This window comes from Lolium perenne, chromosome 7 (genome assembly GCF_019359855.2).
Source record: "Lolium perenne isolate Kyuss_39 chromosome 7, Kyuss_2.0, whole genome shotgun sequence".
Taxonomy (NCBI): Eukaryota; Viridiplantae; Streptophyta; class Magnoliopsida; order Poales; family Poaceae; genus Lolium; species Lolium perenne.
The window spans coordinates 200892861-200914260 of NC_067250.2; the positions used below are offsets into that span (position 1 = coordinate 200892861).

Consider the following 21400-nt stretch of genomic DNA (forward strand, 5'->3'; position numbering starts at 1 on the left):
ACCTCCGAGACGAGGACGCCGAGCCTCGCGATCTCGTCGTCCGTCATCGTCGCCGGTTACTCAAACTTTCAGCCCACTGCCATGGCCAACTGCCATTCCTGGAAAATGCAGTCGACGTAGTCGTCGCTGTCGCTCTTGGCCTCCTCATTGTGGTAGGCCAGTGCGTCGCTGTCGTCGTCGTCCTGTGGAGGTGCCGACGGCTCCCGTGTTCGATGACGAGGCAAAGTCCCAGTCGCCGAGGAAGCCCGCCATTCTTCTCGAATCCTTCTCGGTCTTGCGCTGGGTGTTGGAGTCGATGGCGTAGGCGAGATCTGCGCGGTTGTCAGACGACAGGCACCGCCGCTTCTCTCTGGCTCGCGCGGAGGCATGGTCGGGACAGACACCCGGAGGTAGCTGAGCCTGCTAGGCAGAGCCGCGCCACGTTGACGGGCAGCGACACCCTATGCATCCGCTCCGCCTTCTTGGTACCGCTGCAGGACGCCTCAAAGTTGTTCTTTTTTTCCCCGTGATGATGCGGTGGATTGGGGCATGGCATCCGCGTTTGCGTTGCTGGGTCCAATCACTATGGGTTGCTGGGTCCAATCACTATGGGTAGACCTGATTTGTGACGCATTTTGAACCTGCGGCCGCAAACGGACCAAAATTCAGCCCAGAGCGCCGCGGGCCACAGACGGGCTAGCCAGATAGTCGTGTCCCCGAACAGAGTGGCCCAGACCAACCTGTACCCCACATGACATGTGGCAAAATTTGCACCATGTCAAGTTGTCAGGACTCTTTACCGACGTCATCGACTCAATAGGTCACTGATATGCGGGCCACCAGACGCAGATACGGCGCACGTCATCACCCGCTTTTGGGTTTATCCCGCACGCCCACCTCCCACTGCCATTCCCGGGACCACCAGTCATTCAAACGCAGGTAGCAGCCCAAAGTCTTCCTCACAGTTCCCACCTACCCCACCCTCCCCAAAGCCCAAACCCAAACCCCCGCCGCGACCCTTCTCCCCTCCCTTCCCGGCGCCGATGTCGTCGCCGCCGCCGCCGTCGGGCCGCCCGCCGCGACGGGCGGCGTCGGTGCGCGCGGCTTCCTACGACGAGTCGCTCGTCGACAACGCCCTGGAGGCCTACCTGGGGAACTCCCCGTCGCGGCGCATCCGGCGCCTGCGCCGCCTCTCCCCGGAGGAGCGCCAGCGGGAGACCGAAACAGAGGCGCTCATCGCGCTCTCCCTCGGCTTCCCCATCGACGAGCTCCTCCCCGCCGAGGAGGCCGTCCTCGCCGCCCCCGACGCCGCCGCGCCCAACGACTACATCGTCGTCCGCAACCACATCCTCGCCTCCTGGCGCGCCGACCCGCGGGTACCCTTACCCCGCGCGCGCGTGCTCGAGACCGTCGCCGCCACATACGACCACCTCGTCGCGGCCGCGCACGGGTTCCTCACCCGCGAGGGCCACGTCAACTTCGGGGTCTCGCCCGCCTTCCCCGCCTCCCCGCCCCCCGACGCGCCCGAGGGCCCCGCCGCGTCCGTCCTCGTCGTCGGCGCCGGCCTCGCGGGACTCGCGGCCGCGCGCCAGCTCCTCCGCTTCGGCCTCCGCGTGCTCGTCCTGGAAGGCCGCGCCCGCCCCGGCGGCCGCGTCTACACCGCCCGCCTAGGCGACGGCCAGGCCGCCGTCGAGCTCGGCGGGAGCGTCATCACCGGGATCCACGCCAACCCGCTGGGCGTGCTCGCGCGCCAGCTCGGGATTCCCCTCCACAAGGTGCGCGACCGCTGCCCGCTCTACTACCCCGACGGCCGGACTGTCGGCACCAGGCTCGATAGGGTCATCACTCTGGTCTTCAACACGCTTCTAGACCACGCCACCAAGCTGCGGGAGGCGCTCAAGGAAGCCGCGGAGGGGATCTCCCTCGGGGAAGGGATTGAGAGGCTCAGAAGGCTCTACAGCGTGGCCAAAACCGAGGAGGAGAGGGAGGTTCTCGACTGGCATCTCGCCAACCTTGAGTTCTCCAACGCCGGCTGCCTATCGGAGCTCTCGCTGGCGCACTGGGACCAGGACGACCAGTTTGAGATGGGTGGAGACCACTGCTTCTTGGCTGGAGGGAACTCGAGGCTCGTGCACGCGTTATGCGACGGCGTACCGGTGTTGTATGAGAAGACGGTGAAGCGGATTGAGCATGGAGTGGATGGGGTGAGCATCACCGTGGAAGGAGGGCAGGTTTTTCAGGCCGACATGGCGCTCTGCACTGTCCCTCTTGGGGTGCTCAAGAGTGGGAGCATCCAGTTTGAACCGGAGTTGCCTCAAAGCAAGCTTGGAGCGATTCAGAGGTTGGGGTTTGGTCTGTTGAACAAAGTGGCCATGGTATTCCCATCCGTGTTTTGGGATGAAGACATTGACACATTTGGGTGTTTGAATAAGGACAGCAGCAAGCGTGGAGAATTCTTTCTCTTCTACAGCTACCATACTGTCTCTGGCGGCGCAGTACTTATCGCACTTGTGGCAGGAGAGGCTGCTCTGGATTTTGAAAAGGTTGATCCTGTTGTCACGCTTCATCGGGTACTTGCTATTCTTCGAGGTAATCAACTAATCCTTGGTATTCTTCTTGGAGTACTAAAATTAAAATGCATTGTGTCTTCATAAGTTAATTATAATCTTCCTTGGAAGTTTAACTATGATCGCATCGATGATTTTATAACGTGTCACATTGAAGTACATCTTGATGCACCTTTTGCATCGGAGATGCCAATATGACCTTCAGGGGACGGGGCTGAGCAAATTTCGTTCCGTGAAGACAGTGTGTCTTTACTAGGCTAAAGGATTGTTCTCCTACTCCCCATCACCATTCTCGTGGAGCATCATATCTACATCCATTCGAAATGCCTCTGCAGAGATCAAATAAATACATGATAGAATGGGTGCTTTCAAAATTACGAACTTCGATATTAATATGTCATACTCCCTGTGTCCCAAAAAGGATGTCCCAGTTTTGTCTAGATTTGGATGTATCTATAGTGTCTAGATACATCAAAATTTATCTGCGACATTCTTTACGGGATGGAGGGAGTACATTATTTGTATTATCCTAATGAAAATATCTCCACGATATGAATCTGACATTGAAGTTGTGTACCGGAGACTGTATTGCAACCTAAGACGGCATGTGTTGTTTAACAGAGAGAGTGCCTCATCCAAGACTTCAACCGTAGTTTGGGAAACAAATGCCAATTCCAGTTTTATCTCCTCATCTCAAGACTAACATATTGCCTTTGCCCAAAAATCCATATCCAGTTCCATATGTTGATTTTCAGATGTTTCCCTTCATGCATCTTATTCTAGGGTATTCTGTCCCCCACCATATTTCTTAATCAGCTCTGATGTTCACTGCCCAAAGTTCCTGAAAAAGTCTCCTTAGAGCATCTTCAGCAGTTGGCGCTCCCCACGGCCAAATCCGGCGCTAAATAGCGCCGGATTGGACGAAAGTTTCGAACGGGGAGCGCCGAAGTTCCAGCCGTCTCCCCGGTAGACACCCGGCGTTCGGCGTTTTTGAGAAAAAAACGTCCCTGGAAACGTCCAAAATCAAATATAGTTCGGCGAATTTGACCAGTTTTGCCAACATTTGGCTTATTCTTACAAATAAACGTTACAGTTCAACAAAACAAGACAAGTTTTGAAACATATCAAATGGAAACTAGTTGGTGTTACCTCGAAGCGTCCATATGTGCTCTACCAGATCATCCTGCAGCTGTTGATGCATTGTGGAGTCTCGAATCTCCTGACGCATAGCGATGAACGCAGCTCACGATGCCGGCACCTGGTGGTTAGGCTGTGCAAGAGGACCCTCTCTGTCATATGGTGCAACTTGCTTGCTCGGAGGAATCGGATACTTCCGCTCATTCTCGATAATCATGTTGTGTAAGCACACACAACAGTTCATCACCTCCTACATCTGATCTTTGGACCAAGTCAAAGCGGGGAACCGGACTACAACAAATCTCTGCTGGAGGACACCAAATGCACGCTCGACTTCCTTTCGGCAACCTTCTTGTTCCTTGGCAAACTGCTGCTCAGAACTCCAAAAGTAAAGAGAGGGAGAGGGAGAGTATGATGCATGAGAGGATCAGAGGAGGAAGGAGACTGCTGCCTGCTAGGCTGCTACGGCTGCTGGCGAGGAGGAACAGAGGGAGGAGACGATGAGCTGCTTCTTGCCGTCAAAGCGGCGTGCTGCTGCTTCCTGGCTCCTTGCCGAATGCCAATGTGGCAGAAAGGTGGTATGTGACGAGGAGCGGGTGACCGAGGGGGTAGGGTTTTTTCATTTGGCTGGGTCAAATCTGTATCCAAAACGTATCGGAATAGGTATCCGAATTATCACCAATTTTTTTAAATTCATTTATTTACCGATGCGTCCAAAACCGTAGGGATACGGTATCGGAGCCGAATCCGTATCGGATACAGTATCCGACACGGACACGCCATCTCTACCCCGTATCCGTGCTGCGGAGCTCAAGTATCACAGTGCAGCATTTTTTGTGACCCTTGTACATTCCCTTGCCAGGAAAACGGACAGTTCTTCCATTTTTAATGCATGCAGTCAATGCTTCCAAGCATCCCTGGAAATCCTCGAGCTTCATTGACAGTGAGGATCTTAGCAGTGTCTTCGACAGTGGGTGATCTCAAGTAGATGTCCCCGACCAGGGCTATCACCGCCCTACAGAACCGGTAGAAACAATCAAAGGCGGTGGACTCCGCCATCCGAAGATAGTCATCGGTAGAATCACCAGGAGCTCCATATGCCAGGAGCTCCATATGCCAGCATCCGCGTAGCCACCGTGCACTTTTGGAGGGCGGAGAACCCTGCCATGCCGGTGCAATCCAACTTGCATCTGAAATAGGAGTTGTACTCTCGAAGGGCATACACAATTTTCAGGAAGAGCTTCCGGCTCATCCTGAAACGATGCCTAAAAACAGCCTCACCGTGCAATGGATCGTCGGCGAAGTAGTTGGCGTAGAGCATGCAGTAGCCCTCCATTCGCTGCCTCGGCTTGCACTTCCGGCGACCTGGTGTCGACCCACCACGGTGACCAATGGCCGACTCGGCGTACAAGCCGGACAGGCAAGCTAGGATCAGCATGTGCTCCTCGTCTTGGGCGGCGGTTGCCATTTCTTCTTTAAAAATCTCGGCGAACATCTGCTCCTCCTCATTGGAGTCCATGTCTGGCCAGGCAATTGGACGAACACCTGCCGGGTGTGTCGACGAGGCGCGATGCGAGGGAGCTTTTGGAGGGCGGAAAATACGCAGAGGGGAGGACGGGCGGCTGAATATAGGCGGCTGGGTGGAGGAACGGCGGAGTTGAGGCAACCGGCCGGCGGATTGGCGAGGGTTGGTGCCGGCGGCGACAGAGCAACGGGAGGGGAGGGTGGATTTGCGACGACAAAGTGGTGGGGTTCGTGTGTTCTCTCGTCGACAGAGCGGGCCCGTCCCCGCTTTTCTCTCGTCCGTAGTCCCCGAGCGCACCCCGGGGGGCCGGGGATGTCCTGGGCTCTCCGGACGGACGAAAGGCCAAATCCGGGGGAAAACGAGGAGCTGGGGGCGCGGCTGGGCCGAATAACGTCGTTCGGATGTAAAAAACGGCTGCTAGGGGCCTTGTCGGGGAGACGGCTGGAGATGCTCTTATCCTTCTCTTTTGGTGCCCCTTCCTTCAAAGATAATGAGTATGCTTATATGTACTTTTTGGGGAGAACACGTAAAATTTGAAGCATTCAGATTTGAAACAATTTGAGCAAAATTTAGTACTATTTCCAATTGTTGAATATCCCGTTAAGCTTTGTTTTACATACACTCACTAACAGTGGCGAAGGACGAAAAAGATTTGAGGTAGGGCGAACTTTTAAGAATGAAAATAGAAAATAGTCCTAAAACAATAATGATGCATATGGTTCAAACACAATCAATAAAAAAATAAAACATATTTGGTTATAAATAGAACCTAAAAAATATATCAATAATGCCTACTCAATGGCAATGTTTTACCTCTTTTTAAAAAGTCTTATGTAATTCAAACAAGCAAGATGTTTGATTGTCTCTTGTTTGATGGATAACTCGGTCTTGGTTATCTTTGTTGCCGGAAATTCCTTTGAATTGTTAATGCCGCCACGTGTAAAACCAATGTCATCTTAATGGGTGATAAGGCGGTCGGAGAAAATATGACATTCCTTTTAAATATCGAGAAATCTCTAAAATCTCCAATTTCGCCAGTATGAATAATGAATAACTTGAACTTATCTTATACTGTATATACTAAGGTACAATCAATAATAAATCTCTGTTATCAAACAATGTTTTCACATTGAACATATAATATGAGTATATGTTCGGAGATAATAGTCTATGTTTTTGGTTTGCAGTCGATTTTGCGCTGTGTTCACTAAAACATATAATATTTTCATATAATATGAGTATATGTTCGGAGATAATAGTCTATGTTTTTGGTTTGCAGTCGATTTTGCGCTGTGTTCACTAAAACAAGCATAACTTTCTCATACAGAGTCTGTTTTCGATGTATGACCACTCAAAATTTTCAGAAAAAACACACGCATCTAAATGTATTCACCAAAAATCAAGGTAGGGCGGCTGCCCTACCTTGCCCTATTGGGAGCTTCGCCCCTGCTCACTAAGGTTAGACACAGTTGATCTCAAAAAGTGTACGCATGTAGCACATCATGGTGTAATATTACACATAATATTTTGGAACAACAGGGTTGTACGTGGCACTTGCAATAAGGGATACCAAAGTATTGGCTTGTATTTTTTTGGGTTTCGTTAGTATGGTTGGGTGCGAAGAGGGAAAGGTTAGTTTAGAAGGACACATAATGCCTAAGAGGGACCCCTCCCGATACTTGGGATCAATGCTACAACGCAATGATGATATCGAGGAGGATCAAGGCAAGGTGGATAAAGTGGCAGCAAGCATCTGGAATCCTATGTGACTGAAGGTCCCACAAAAGCTAAAAGGAAAGTTTTATAGGACGGAGATCAGACCTTGATGCTATATGGAGCAGAATGTTGGCACATTAAAAGACAACACATCCAACAAATGAGTGTCGCAGACAGTGGCGGACGCAGGAAAAAATTGGTGGGTGGGCACACCTCCAAAAAAATTTCTTTTGCGCTTTCCCCGTTGTGATGAAAGTTTGCAAATGAATAATACATATAGCCAATCGATCGTCAACATTGAAGTTCAATGCATATATATATACATATCAAATGTGCCACCGGTATGAGCAATATCAGTTGGGTATTTGGAGGCAACGAAATGGATTCACTTTTGAGAAAGTTCACCCATCGGGGACTGGTTTTTAAGAAAGATATTGTTGCTGATTACCCATAGGGTCAAACTCAAACACAAGCAAGCTCTTGCAACATGGGTCGATAGTTTCTAGCTCCTGTCCGTAGTTTAGATTTTTTTCCTTCTTTGTTTCTCCTTTTTTTTTAAAATTATGTAAAGACTTCATCTTCCCATTCTTTCATTTAATTGAAAATTTACCGTAGGGGTTTCCCATGCTTTTTTTTGTTTTAACAAGAAAAATAGAGAGGTCACCAAGATGATAACACATTTGAACCTACCATATTTTCTCGAAAAGTGATGCAATTTTGCTATTCAAACATATAAGTGACTTATATTCCTGTTCATTTCTAGTTTTCTAGAAGTGTCAAACTACTTACTGAATCAATGCTAATGCCACTTTAACAGTAGCAAATTTAATATGAGCAATTTTAACAGTAATACAGAGAATAGGGGCAATTTACCTTCACCTATCCAGCCAGATTTTGAGAATTTGGGCGGAGCCGGGAGCAGCGCTGCACCGCCGCAGCAGCGGCCGGAGTCAGGGAGGGGCAGAGGAAGGTAAGCTGGCAAGGGGAGGCGCTGGGGGCCGAGGCGGCCGGTGGGGGGAGTTGTCGACTCGTCGTCTCTCACAGTCTCTCATCAAAGCGGCGCTGTGGTCGCGATGCATGGAGGAAGACCGGCTGTCGTCTGGCCAATTGGGCTTTTTGGCCACGCCCCCCCCCCCCCCCCCCCCCCGGCCCACCCGCTGCGTACACCCATGGTCGCAGAGATGCACATGGGCTCATCAAAGCGGTTTCTCCTTTTGTTTTTCTTGGGTTTCTGTTGGGTTTCATGTCTAGCCTAGCCAACTAGTTTAGGACAAAACGCTTTGATGTTGTTGATGTTCTCTGAAATCCCCACAATCATACGACTGAAATTTGGAGTAATCAAGTTCTATATTATTTAGGTTCTTTTGTTAGAATTCAAATATCAAAACTGCTAACTGTTTCCATTTGGTTAGGAAAACCATTCTCCTTTCAGCATAGGTCTTTGATTCTTAAGTTGTCATCATGGATTCAAACAGTCATCATTCTGTTTTGTATCAACTTATCATCTAGAATGCCCACATATGGTGATACGGAAGATACCGTGATACGTCAATTTTTCAAAAACACGGATACTGGGGCACGTCTGTATATACTCCCTCCTTCCCAAGGAATAGGACGTAATATTTTTTTCAAAATTTCGCCAAAGCTTAAGGCGTGGGATGTGTTTTGCCCCATTTCTCCCCATACTGACCTCACAACAGTTTTAATCGATCCTTAAAATCAGGAAAAGGGAGCGGTAACTGTCATTGGACATGCATGCGCATGCGAGAAAAAGATTAGAAAATCCAGGAGTCATGCCTATTAACTCAGAGGAGAGAAATTAAGGGGCAGCCGTTTTATTAGGGGTAAGTTGGGAAACTGTTGCTGCTTTTTCGCCTTAATCGTCGTGCAGAAAAAATTACGCCCTATTCCATGGGATGGAGGGAGTACATAATAACTAGTAAAAAATATTTATGATCAATATTTATAGAAAATAGGCAATTTAGTAATAGTACGTATAAGATGGCAGAAATATGAAAACTGCACCGTAAATACGATCCTAGTTTTCTCCAACCGCTGCAACTTTTCTATAAAGTTGGTGAACATAGGATCGGTCACATTAGGCATTATATGATCCTCGTCCCGGATATCTTGATCAAATGTGGTTAAACTCTCTTGTAGCGTCCCTCTATATTTCTAAATACAATACTAGCATCTCAATCGAATATTTCCGCCACAATGTCTACATGATTTCACAAAGGCATGTTTCTCGTATCAGAGAGGTATCCGCGATATATGTTACATGTATCTAAATTGTTTTTCTTTTTTTGAAAAATGGAAAATCAAGGGGTATGCGGAGGTATCCAAAGGTATCCCTGTATCCAATACGCCCGATACGTCACTTTTTAGAAGTATCCGCGCATCCTAGCTTATCATACACCCAGTGTACGGCATATGGGGGTGGGGTGGGGATCCATAGATAACAGTATCAGGGGACAGTAGAAGCTAACTAGGGGACACATGCAAATTCTCTGTCTTGAAATGTTTGATTTTATTTGTTATAATAAGCACTTAAAGTGTTATTCATCATATTGTGCAGGTATCTATGGCCCAAAAGGTGTTACTGTGCCTGATCCTATCCAATCAGCTTGCACAAGATGGGGTAGTGACCCTTTTTGTTGCGGTTCGTACTCCCACATCAGAGTCGGGTCTTCTGGAACGGACTATGACATTCTTGCTGAGAGTGTCAGTGATGACCATCTCTTCTTTGCTGGAGAAGCCACAAACCGTGCATACCCTGCAACGATGCACGGTGCCTTACTGAGCGGACTAAGAGAAGCTGCTAGGATTTTCCGGGCTTCACAAAGCAGAGTGAATTCAGATCCAAAGAAGTACGCTCTGCAGAGAAGCCCTAGACCTACCGATGGCATCCTTGAAGATCTCTTCGCAGAGCCAGATCTTGAATTCGGGAGATTCTCGTTTGTGTCCTCCTCTATGACACCCGATGATCCACAGTCTTTGGGATTGCTCAGGATTACACTTTGGAAAGATTTGCTTCTAGGTCCAGTAGGGGATCAAAAGGATCAGGAGCCTGCGGCTGAGAAGGCAGCGAACCATGAAGCCTTCCATTTATACGCGACCATCTTCCGACAGCAGGCCGATCAGCTGCAACTGGCAGGCGATGATGACCAGGCTAGGCTAGGACTGCTATGCAAGGATCTTTGTGTCAAGCTTATGGGCTACGACAATACGTGTGATGTAGGCAACTCTCTTATTCTTAGCATCGTGAGCACTCAGAAAGCTAGGAAGAGGCTGCAGAGCGCCAAGAAGTTCAGAAGCTGACATTGACATGTGTTTACCACTACCAGATTGTTTTATTCTCTTTGTAGACGAGAAGCATTTCTAGTTAGGTTGAAGCATCTCTCAAGTAAGATTGTTTTGTAATGTAGTGTTGTACAAACTCAGACTTGGGGCAGGATCCAAGATAGCGCCGTGTTGGGTTCCCCGTTGTAAGCTGCATAATGTGGTAATGTTGATACATTAGAGTAGGTTAGACGTGCAGTAGATTCAGTGCTCTGGTGCTAATGTTTGCTTCGCCTTTTGATCTGGCTAATAATGTCAGACGAGCATGTCATTCTGACCATGACAGCCTGGATGAACTTATTACCCATAGTTGCTACATAGTAGTTGTTCAGAAGTTAAAAGGGGAACAAAACAAGCTATCAGGTCTCAGAGCAGGACATCAGAGCTATATACACTGAAGGCTACTCCCAGCTCCAGCCTCGATACATCGAGGATACACATACCTGGGAATTTGGATCTGCATATATAGGACTGAACTGAAATTGTACAAGTCACCAAAAGATTTGCCTCGTGGAGAGGCAGGAAAGGACTGGAACTATGGCCCCAAGCACGGTTGTTGTTGATTTCCTTTTTTTTTTTTGAGTAAGATGCGATGTTGGGTCTTATGATCCATCGATAACAAGTTTGTTGTGGCAGCGAATTTCTGTTTTTTTCTTCTGACCGCTAGTGAACGGAGGAATGAGACGTAAGATCACCATGAAGACGACCGCACTGGAAGCTATGTGACTAGATTATCTGGGTCCTCAACATTTCTTAACTGGAAAATGTCAATTCTGTCTTGAACCTGCATAATAACATTCAAATGTGGCAAAGTGTGTAGGCAATGATGTGTGTGGATTTCACATTAGGTCACCTTTCATGTTTTGAAAAATACAAAACACATCTTTTTTTACAATCAATACCACATATATATATTTATAGTAGCAAATAGAACATGGTAGAGATATACATAGGCTGTTTCCAGCGATTACAAAATAAAGTCTGAAATTTCCATAACACAATATTGTACTTTTATGAAGGCAACTATACATATCTAGATTCGTCTACACACCAAAAGTCTTTGCACCCAACGGTCATCAAATACTGTACATATGCCTCTAAAAAAAAAAAAAACTGTACATATGATCCAGACATCCTCGTCATTTTTTTCGATAAAGAGACATCCTCATCATATATCTCCCCTTCAGTTACGAGTTACGACACGCTCATGCGTCATCGCATCATCTCCACCACACCACGCAGCATGACCAAACACATCCAGTTCCTCGCCGTGGCACTCTCGCTCCTCGCCGCCGGCGCGACCAGCGGCGACCACCAGCACGCGTGCCCTGACGTCCCGTCGATGACCGCGGTGAAGGCGTGCTCGGTGGTCTGCGGCACGCGCCATATGCACCGGCTCTGCCTCCGCACGCTCCTGGGGCGCCGTTCGCGTCGCGCGGCGTCGCCGGTCACTCGCTATGCCGCCGTCGCGGCGCGCAGCGCCCTCGACGCCTACGATGCCACCAAGGCGGCCGCCAGGCAGGCGCTGCTGTACGACCGCCGCGGCGGCCACGCGGTACTCCCGAGCGACGAGCGGGTCGCCTACGCCGGCTGCCTGCATGGTTATGAGGCGGCCCGCCGGTCCATGAGCCACATCGCCGACGACCTGGCGCGGGCGGGGAACTCCTCCACCTGCGACGGGGCCGCCGACCTGAAGCAGGACTACATGGGCGGCCTCCGCGGTATGGACGCGTGCAGGAGGAGACTGCTCGCCTACCCGGCCTCGCCGCTGAGCGACAGGAACCTCGCCGATCGGAACAAGACCCTCCTGGCCGGCTTGCTGTGCAGCCTGGTGCCGACGCCGCCGGAGAAACGACGCGGCGTGGATGCCTATAGATCCATGGGCATGCATCCATAACTTTCGAAGAAATTAATACTCCCTCTTTCACAGTTTATAAGGCGTGCACCTACATCTAGATCGTAAATTTGATCAAGTTAGCATTAGTCATATGTTATAAAAATTATATCATTACAAAGTTTAGATGTTCTATTTTCTAATGATATAATTTTTGCATTCTATAATTTAAATTATATAGGTCAAATTGGCGACCTAGGGAAACGGGGAGGACTAGTAAACTGAGAAGGAGGGAGTAGCTTGGCTGTAAGCAAGTTAATGACAATAAGAAATTTGTCGGCTTGCATCGCTGTCGCTGCAATAAAATCTTACTTTCTTTCCAGCAGAAATGTAACGTACACTCTTTCCATTTCTAGCCACTAGGATTATGGTAAACACTACACATCCAAGGCCGAAGCCAATCGTCGGACCGATCGGATGCTGTCCATCTCGCTTCCATCGGACGGCCCGTCCACTCCTCCCACCCCCGTTAACCACGCCACAAATTTACCTGCAGGTTAGATCGTCCTTTTCTCCTCCCCAAAATTTCCTCCTCCTAATCGATCTGCTCCCACGGCGCCGGAGCGCTGCCATGTTAGTAGGAAGCCGTGGTGCCCATCAACGGGGCGTGGATCCTCTACAGTTCTTCAATTACTGTACCGGGTACAGTAGTGTAGAGATCTCACGTCTATTTAGATCTAACGGGGCTCAGTACTAACCATAACCGGCAGCGTTTTGTGATGGAAATAATTAGGAACAAATTCCCTATGTTTAAGGAGGCGTGGAGATACTGGACACCAACTGATGGACGTCAGATGTAAATGGACGTTAGATATCTCAATTACTGTACCGGTACAGTAATTGAATAACTGTAGAGGATCCACGCCCCCATCAACGGCATGACCACGCTCCGATCCCCTTGCGCTGCCTCCACCTCAAGTAGATGGTGTTCCCCCAGCACCCTCATCAGATGCATCTCCTATTTCCTGAAGTAGAATTCCCTATAACCCCCCCAGGTCACTTAAACCCCACATGTCAGAGACAGCGGCGGGGGGCCTGTGAGCTCACTTAACACCAACTAGGGGGGTTATAGGGAATTATCCCCCATTTTTCACGTCTATTTTATTGTGCCCAGATCTAGCTATAAAACGGTACTAGATTTGTATGCTTCCACCATAAGGGCATGTACAATGGAGGACTCTTAGTTAGACGCTTAAGCGATCAAAAGAAATATATAGGAAAAAAGAAAACCAACCTAGCGATCCATCCTCCAGCGGCAACCGCTAACCAAGGCGCTGAACGCGATTTGTTTCATGACGCATAAATAGTATCTGATGTTGGGCCGCTAGGGGAGAAAGATGCGGAGCGCCCGGCTCATCTTGGAGCGTCGACGCAAGACGGATTCCCGGGATCGGCCAGGAAAGGAGCCTAACTACCAGGATAGCGATCCTGACACCTGCTCTTAGCGCCTGCGTTGTAGATGCCCTAATGGGTTAAGTTGAGATGGTATGAAAAGTCTGCTTCATATTATCCAATGTTTCTTTTTTTCGTACACATAGTTTGTGGCAATAGTAACACTGCCTTTCTTTGTACAGATGGTTTGCCGCGATAGTAACACTGCCTCGGGTTTCTTTTTTTGTTTCCATTTATTAATTTTTAAATTTTAATTTCTACCTCATGCTTCATACATTTCCCAACATGAATGTTGTTGAGATATCACCAAATGTTTGCCTCGCACAAGCATCACTTCTTCCTGTATATATCTTATATTTATTTCTTATATGCATACAAAGAGTTTGTGCCAATGGAAGCATGCTTCTAGAGTTTGTGTTTTTATTTCCATTTCTGATACCATTTTTCAATTTAAACATTGTCTTGTGCTTCATACATCTCTCATACACGTCTCAACGAGTGTAAAATTCTTGAGCAAAATGTGGTATCGGGAACCTTGTTGATCTTGGTTCTACACTATACATTAGGGCTTCCTCAAATCTAATATCATAGCAAATGTGCCGGCAGTGGACTACAAATATGCATCTATCTGCACTTCTTTATAAATCATTGGACCTATACATTTGTTTCTTTATTGTACTTCTGTAATACATCAGTTTTTAACCCTTGATTTTCCATGCATCCACCATATTAATATTATGTTTGTTACTACTTGAGTCTATGCTTCGAACAATATGAACCATGATTTGTTGTTTCTTACTACCTAAGTCCCTGTTTTGCTTCATACTTTGTGGACCATGATTCTTTGTTTCTCACATATGTTTCTGTTGTATACCATACATTCTAGGCCGTGCATGGTCATTGGCCACATGGTGGAAGCACGACAAGGATCTAGACGACTGTGTCGTCCTCGTCCATGCTACTGATCCAGGGCATGGTGAAGGTTTTGTCGCCACGAACCGCAACAGTTGCCAAATGATATAATTTAAGTGGTTGTCAAGAGACTAGCCTGGCTGGTAAAGGACTATCAAGAAACCGCACCAAGCTCGCATGTCGTCCTTGGTCTTTCGGTCGCCGCAAGGACATCAACCGGCTTCTACGACCACATAGTTGATCTCCGCGACTGTAGCTCTCTAAGTATTATGCGAATAGAAGGAACAATGGAAAATCCACGCTGATACCAAATTGTTCATGGTAGCAGGTTCTCGGTTTGATAGGAGCAAATTTTGTAATAGTTTCAAAACTGGATCATGTGTAGTTTCTTCGCATAGAAGCAAATTCTTCAGTGTATGGAAATAACACTTTAGTGTGTTTGAAGCAAATTTTGCTGTCCTAAGTTTGGTTCATACAGAAGCTTAATATATGAATTAATATTATTGTGCAGCTGGAGAAGGAAGCAAAATAATGGTTTTTCGAAGCAAACTTCGACTTCGTAGGATGCAAAGTAAAATAACCTTGGAACCAAAACATGCTTCATAAGTTAATGAAGCTAAGAAGTTAGATAATATCCTTAAAATGGAGTATTAATTTTCTAAAAAATCAGAAATTAGGAGTGGTTACAGAAAGAAGTCAAACCCATGTAAGTGTTTAGGAAACTGCCGGATAGGATGGACGTGATTACGGGATTATTTAAAGAAGAAGCATGCAGTCTAGCCGCAACTAATGGAATTAGACACGCAAGCTTCTTGAAAATCGTACGGTCTTGCTGCTTCCAATCCAACGGATGAAGAGGGGTCCGATGGGAGGCAAACAATCGGAGTCCGATTCCTAGTGGTGCCCTAGGATTATTGCTTCGTTTGAAATTATGTTGCCGAGATATTTGTTTTTTTTTGAAACGGGGGAAAGTAATAGCAATTTTGCTCAGTGAAGTCGAGTGTCTCAAGTCATGTTTTTGTAGAGCATGTTTCTTTGAAGAAAGAACATTTAGGCTAACCATAAGACCATATGTCGCACGGATTCATTGCAAGAGGTTGTCATAGTCCAAGTCTTTTTTTAAACTGGGGTCAGGGTCTAGAAGGACCCCGGAAGCTGCATTAACTAAGCGGTGGGTACATAATACATCCAGAACTTAAAGAGAAAGAAATTACATATCAGTCCTGAAAAATTACAGGAAACACCCTAGACTAGAAAAAGAAAAGGCGATCAAGTCCCTGGTCTTCTCCACCACGATTGAGACTCCACTGACGGTCTTCTCGCTGCCGTCGGGAACACATCACTTGACGGAGGAGAGAAGCTGAAGTCCGGCAACAATCTGCAGGAAGGGCCTCCTCGCTGGAGGTTGAAGGAACGCCATCAAAGCGGCGTCCGGAGGGGCCGCCAGTTTGACCATGGATCATGGTGACAAACATGTCCAACTTCACATATGCATTCACTAAGGTCTCGGAAAGTGGCCTACCATTGGAGCCTTCGGAGTTTGTCAAAGGGTACAACATGCAACTATGGTGCATCGTCCGGGAAAGCATGTCGATCAACACGAAGGACATCACAAGCGGTGCCAACGAGGCTTTGGCGGAAACCCTCCTCCAGAAGCTTCACCAACGATACATGTTCCCAGAGCCGTTCAATAAAAAGGTAGACAATTTAGCCCTCACGAAGATGAAGCACTGCCTTGAGCAGCTGGAGATCCCGAGTGAAGAGGAAGAATGAGGATGGTGATAGTTGGGAGAAGATAAGTAGCAAAGAGCCGACACTCTCGAAAGAAGACTTCGATGCATTCAAGTGGTCCTTAAACACCGAGGAGGCTCAAAAATGGACCGCCTGGGGGAGGTAGATGCGGGACCTGAACATAGGGGTGAACCATTGCGAAAGCGGCGGTTACCGAGGAAAACAACCCATTTGGGACAAGGAGGACCGCGAGATTGAACGTCTGCGAAAAGAAAACCCCTGGCACAAAATCACGGATCTACAGGTTAGGAACTTTGTCGGTCCTGTTACAAGTTAGACTGGAAGACGAAGGAATTTGTTACGGAAGATAATACCGTGAAGGAGTTCGAGAAATTACTGGTAATGATATCTCAATTCTATATTGCGAGGTTGATCTAATTAGATAATGAAGTTAAATGGGCCACCTTAATTTCCTTTGTCTAAAGGACGCGGAGTTTAATACTAGTGTTGAGGCTGGCCCGTCGTCCCAGGGGTCAAAGAAACCATGAGACATGCCTTTCAACAGGGCAAGGAACGTATATAAGAACATGGACGTGAACAAGCCGCCGACGTCAGCTGACCGTGTGTCCGGATTTGGTACAAGCATGAAGGTATCCGAGTACTACGGATCGGACGCCAAGACGAGAAAGGAGAGGAGGACCACAGCTAAGGATAAAGCTGAGGTTCGGGAACTAAAGAAGAAGGTGGACACTAGAGAAGAAATTGGACACCACCATGGACGAAAAGCTAGTGGACAACAACGTGCTAGAAAAGTTAGTGGACGAGAGGCTCCAACGGATCACCCCCCTTGGGTTGATGGAGGGGTTAGCTGCTTGGAATGCGGATGCCCAACTTCACCGACATCAACTCAAGCATGAACCCGAACGTGTCGCCGGAACTGGTGACCCTGCAGCCGCCACTCCATTTGGTCGCATCGACGCCCCTACCACGGAAGATGATAGAGTGGTGGTGCTTGATAATGCACCCGAGCGGTCGGAGAATGATAGGCCGGCCGCCGGCAACAGCGCCCCTGTCTCGACATTAGCCGAGCTCGACGCCATCAAGAAGGTAACTAATTAATTAGTCCTCTGCGTCATCTTCTTTAAATATATATGCCTTTTCATGACTGGCATCTCATGATGCCCAACATGTTTTGACCCAGGAAGAACCTTGCATACTCCTGCATATAGTGGAGCCCAGCGGCGAGTTGATGGAAGTTTGTACCGGCACTGTCATACAACCGCAGAGCCGCGATATGCACCATGTTAAAATGGACCAAAACGTGATGAGGGTCAAGTTTGCTCAGGTAGTGACGGAGCATCACGACATCATCCCCCCTTTGAACCTTCGGGCTCAGACGAGGAGGAGAAGATGGTCCTTGGAGATTTCACCTCATGGATTATGAAATGACCAAAGAACCAGATTCATCTTGGGGGGGGGGGGGGGAGTCTTCCGGGTGTCAGGCGCACCACTGGTGCCACCTCCCCTATCGTCCATCCCAAGATCGCCCGACCCTCAGGAATCTCCACCACCCGGAAGGAACCGGCGGTCATCGCCGCCACACAGAAGGAACCGTAGGTCGTCGCCGCCACTCAGAAGGAATCGGCGGTCGTCGCCGCCACCACACGCCACCAACAGTTGTTGGGAATGCTACCGAAACGACCGTCCAAAGGCAAGGCAGTTGTACGCCCATCATCGGCATCGCAACCGCCACCACCTAAGGACGTGGACATGGCGCCACTTGATGGCAACTATGTCGATGATGATGACAATGTCGATGTTGATGCCTTCATCAACACTGGCACCTACAACAAAGATATGTACATGCCTCCTATGGATGAAGAAGCCTTCCACACTCACGGCGATTAACTTGGTCGTCCCACTATAGTCACGCAGCTCCTGACCTTCCAGGGTTTTTTTTCCAGCAAGACACTCCTACGGACGCTGGTGATACATCCAAAACGTATCTACTTTCCCGAACACTTTTGTTGTTGTTTGCCCTCTATCTTGTGTGTTTTGAATACAACTAACACGGACTAACGCTGTTTTTCAGCAGAATTGCTCTGGTGTCTTGTTTTTGTGCAGAAATCCAACTTTCGGGAAAATTCCCGGAAAATATAGAAAAACCAATATTTCACCTTAAGGCTCCCGGAGCCAGAAGACTGTAGGATAACGTTGCATAGAAAACAAAAATTTTCCTACCGCGAACACGCAATCCAAGCCAAGATGCAATCTAGAAGACGGTAGCAACGAGGGGGTATCGAGTCTCACCCTTGAAGAGATTCCAAAGCCTACAAGATGAGGCTCTTGTTGCTGCGGTAGACGATCACTTGCCGCTTGCAAAAGCGCGTAGAAGATCTTGATCACGATCGGTTCCGGCGCCACGAACGGGCAGCACCTCCGTACTCGGTCACACGTTCGGTTGTTGATGAAGACGACGTCCACCTCCCCGTTCCAGCGGGCAGCGGAAGTAGTAGCTCCTCTTGAATCCGACAGCACGACGGCGTGGTGTCGGTGGCGGTGTAGAAGTCCGGCGGAGCTTTGCTAAGCTACGCGGGAAATATGAAGTGGAGGAGCAAAGCTAGGGTTTGGGAGGGGGTGGCCGGCCACTCAAGGGGGGGCGGCCAAGCTATGGTCTTGGGGTGGCCGGCCCCCTCCCTTGGCCCCTCATTATATAGGTGGATCCCAAGTGTTGGTGTCCAAGTCTTCGAATAAGACCCGAAACCAAAACCTTCCATAGGAGGGGGCAAACCTAGCCCAACTAGGACTCCCACCCAAAGGTGGGATTCCCACCTCCCATGTGGGGGGTGGCCGGCCCCCTATGGTGGAGTCCACTTGGGACTCCACCCCCACTAGGGCTGGCCGGCCATGGAGGTGGAGTCCCTTGTGGACTCCACCTTCCTTGGTGGTTTCTTCCGGACTTTTCTAGAACCTTCTAGAACCTTCCATAGAACCTTCCGCGACATTTTATTTCACATAAAATGACATCCTATATATGAATCTTATTCTCCGGATCATTCCGGAACTCCTCGTGATGTCCGGGATCTCATCCGGGACTCCGAACAAATATTCGAACTCCATTCCATAATTCAAGTGCTACCATTTCAACATCCAACTTTAAGTGTGTCACCCTACGGTTCGAGAACTATGCGGACATGGTTGAGTACTCACTCCGACCAATAACCAATAGCGGGATCTGGAGATCCATAATGGCTCCCACATATTCAACGATGACTTTAGTGATCGAATGAACCATACACATATATTACCAATTCCCTTTGTCTCGCGATATTTTACTTGTCCGAGGTTTGATCTTCGGTATCACTCTATACCTTGTTCAACCTCGTCTCCTGACAAGTACTCTTTACTCGTACCGTGGTATGTGGTCTCTTATGAACTCTTTCATATGCTTGCAAGACATTAGACGACATTCCACCGAGAGGGCCCAGAGTATATCTATCCGTCATCGGGATGGACAAATCCCACTGTTGATCCATATGCCTCAACTCATACTTTCCTGGATACTTAATCCCACCTTTATAGCCACCCATTTACGCAGTGGTGTTTGGTGTAATCAAAGTACCTTTCCGGTATAAGTGATTTACATGATCTCATGGTCATAAGGACTAGGTAACTATGTATCGAAAGCTTATAGCAAATAACTTAATGACGAGATCTTATGCTACGCTTAATTGGGTGTGTCCATTATATCATTCACACAATGACATAACCTTGTTATTAATAACATCCAATGTTCATGATTATGAAACTAATCATCCATTAATCAACAAGCTAGTTTAAGAGGCATACTAGGGACTTCTTGTTTGTCTACATATCACACATGTACTAATGTTTCGGTTAATACAATTCTAGCATGATATATAAACATTTATCATAAACATAAAGATATAAATAATAACCACTTTATTATTGCCTCTAGGGCATATCTCCTTCAGTCTCCCACTTGCACTAGAGTCAATAATCTAGATTACATTGTAATATACCTAACACCCATGGCATTCGGTGTTGGTCATGCTTTGCCCTAGGGAGAGCTTTAGTCAACGGATCTGCTACATTCGGATCAGTGTGTACTTTGCAAATCTTTACTTCTCCATCTTCGATGTACTCGCGAATCGAGTGGTAACGCAGCTTGATATGCTTCAGCCTCTTGTGTGACCTTGGCTCTTGTGCATTGGCGATGGCACCCATGTTATCACAAGAATGATTAATGGGTCCAATGCACTAGGAACCACACCGAGCTCTACAATGAACCTCTTCATCCATACCGCTTCGATGAAGCCTCCGAAGCCGCTATGTACTCTGATTCTCGTTGAAGACTTCGCCACCGTGCACCGCTTCGAGCTTGCCCAGCTTATCGCAGCACCATTCAATATAAACACGTACCCAGATTGTGACTTAGAGTCATCGGGATCGTTGTTCCAACTTGCATCGGTGTAACCGTTTACAACGAGCTCTTGGTCACCTCCATAACAAAGAAACATATCCTTAGTTCTTTTCAAGTACTTCAGGATATTCTTGACCGCTGTCCTGTTCCATTCCCTGGATCACTTTGATATCTCGCTAGTCAAACTAACAAAGCATGTGCTATATCCGGTCTAGTACATAGCATGGCATACATGATAGATCCTACTCGCCGAGGCATAGGGGATGTTACACATCCTTTCTCTTTCTTCTCGCCGTAGCCGGTCCTTGAGTTTTACTCAATACCTTGCCTCGGTAACATAGGTAAGAACCCTTTCTTACTTTCGTCCATTCTAAACTTCTTTAGAATCTTGTCCGGATATGTACTCTGTGATAGCCCTATTAGGCGTCTTGATCTATCTCTATAAATCTTGATGCCTAATATATACGATGCTTCACCAAGGTCTTTCATTGAAAAACTATTATTCAAATAACCCTTAACACTGCTTAATAGTTCTATATCATTCCCGATCAATAATATGTCATCTACATATAATATCAGGAATGCTACGTAGCTCCCACTCACTTTCTTGTAAATACAAAGCCTCTCCATGACACCGTATAAACCCGAAGTCTTTGATCACCTTATCAAAGCGTCGGTTCCAACTTCTTGATGCTTGCTTCAGTCCATAGATTGAACGCTGAAGTTTGCATACTTTGTCAGCATTTTTAGGATCGACAAAA

The 21400-nt window shown here is 47.8% G+C and overlaps 2 protein-coding genes across 2 annotated transcripts; both read left to right on the forward strand.

Moving 5' to 3' along the window:
- The first annotated feature begins 966 nt into the window (after nucleotides 1-966).
- Nucleotides 967-10546, forward strand: LOC127314487 (lysine-specific histone demethylase 1 homolog 2). The gene is made up of 2 exons (XM_051344953.2): nucleotides 967-2568; nucleotides 9503-10546. The coding sequence occupies exons 1-2, from the start codon at nucleotides 1023-1025 to the stop codon at nucleotides 10243-10245; spliced, it is 2289 nt and encodes a 762-aa protein (XP_051200913.1). The 5' UTR covers nucleotides 967-1022; the 3' UTR covers nucleotides 10246-10546.
- An 866-nt stretch (nucleotides 10547-11412) lies between these two features.
- LOC127314486 (uncharacterized) lies at nucleotides 11413-12232 on the forward strand. Its single transcript, XM_051344952.2, has one exon. It carries the CDS (start codon nucleotides 11474-11476, stop codon nucleotides 12161-12163), a length of 690 nt encoding a protein of 229 aa, XP_051200912.1. The 5' UTR covers nucleotides 11413-11473; the 3' UTR covers nucleotides 12164-12232.
- Nucleotides 12233-21400: the final 9168 nt, after the last annotated feature.

What these genes read in the sequence shown, in the direction of transcription:
- LOC127314487 (XM_051344953.2), top strand. Translation starts at nt 1,023, where the DNA reads ATGTCGTCGCCGCCGCCGCCGTCGGGCCGCCCGCCGCGACGGGCGGCG. An exon ending in GGTACTTGCTATTCTTCGAG is followed by an intron (nt 2,569 to 9,502) that starts GTAATCAACTAA and finishes CATATTGTGCAG; the next exon opens with GTATCTATGGCCCAAAAGGT.
- LOC127314486 (XM_051344952.2), top strand. Translation starts at nt 11,474, where the DNA reads ATGCGTCATCGCATCATCTCCACCACACCACGCAGCATGACCAAACAC.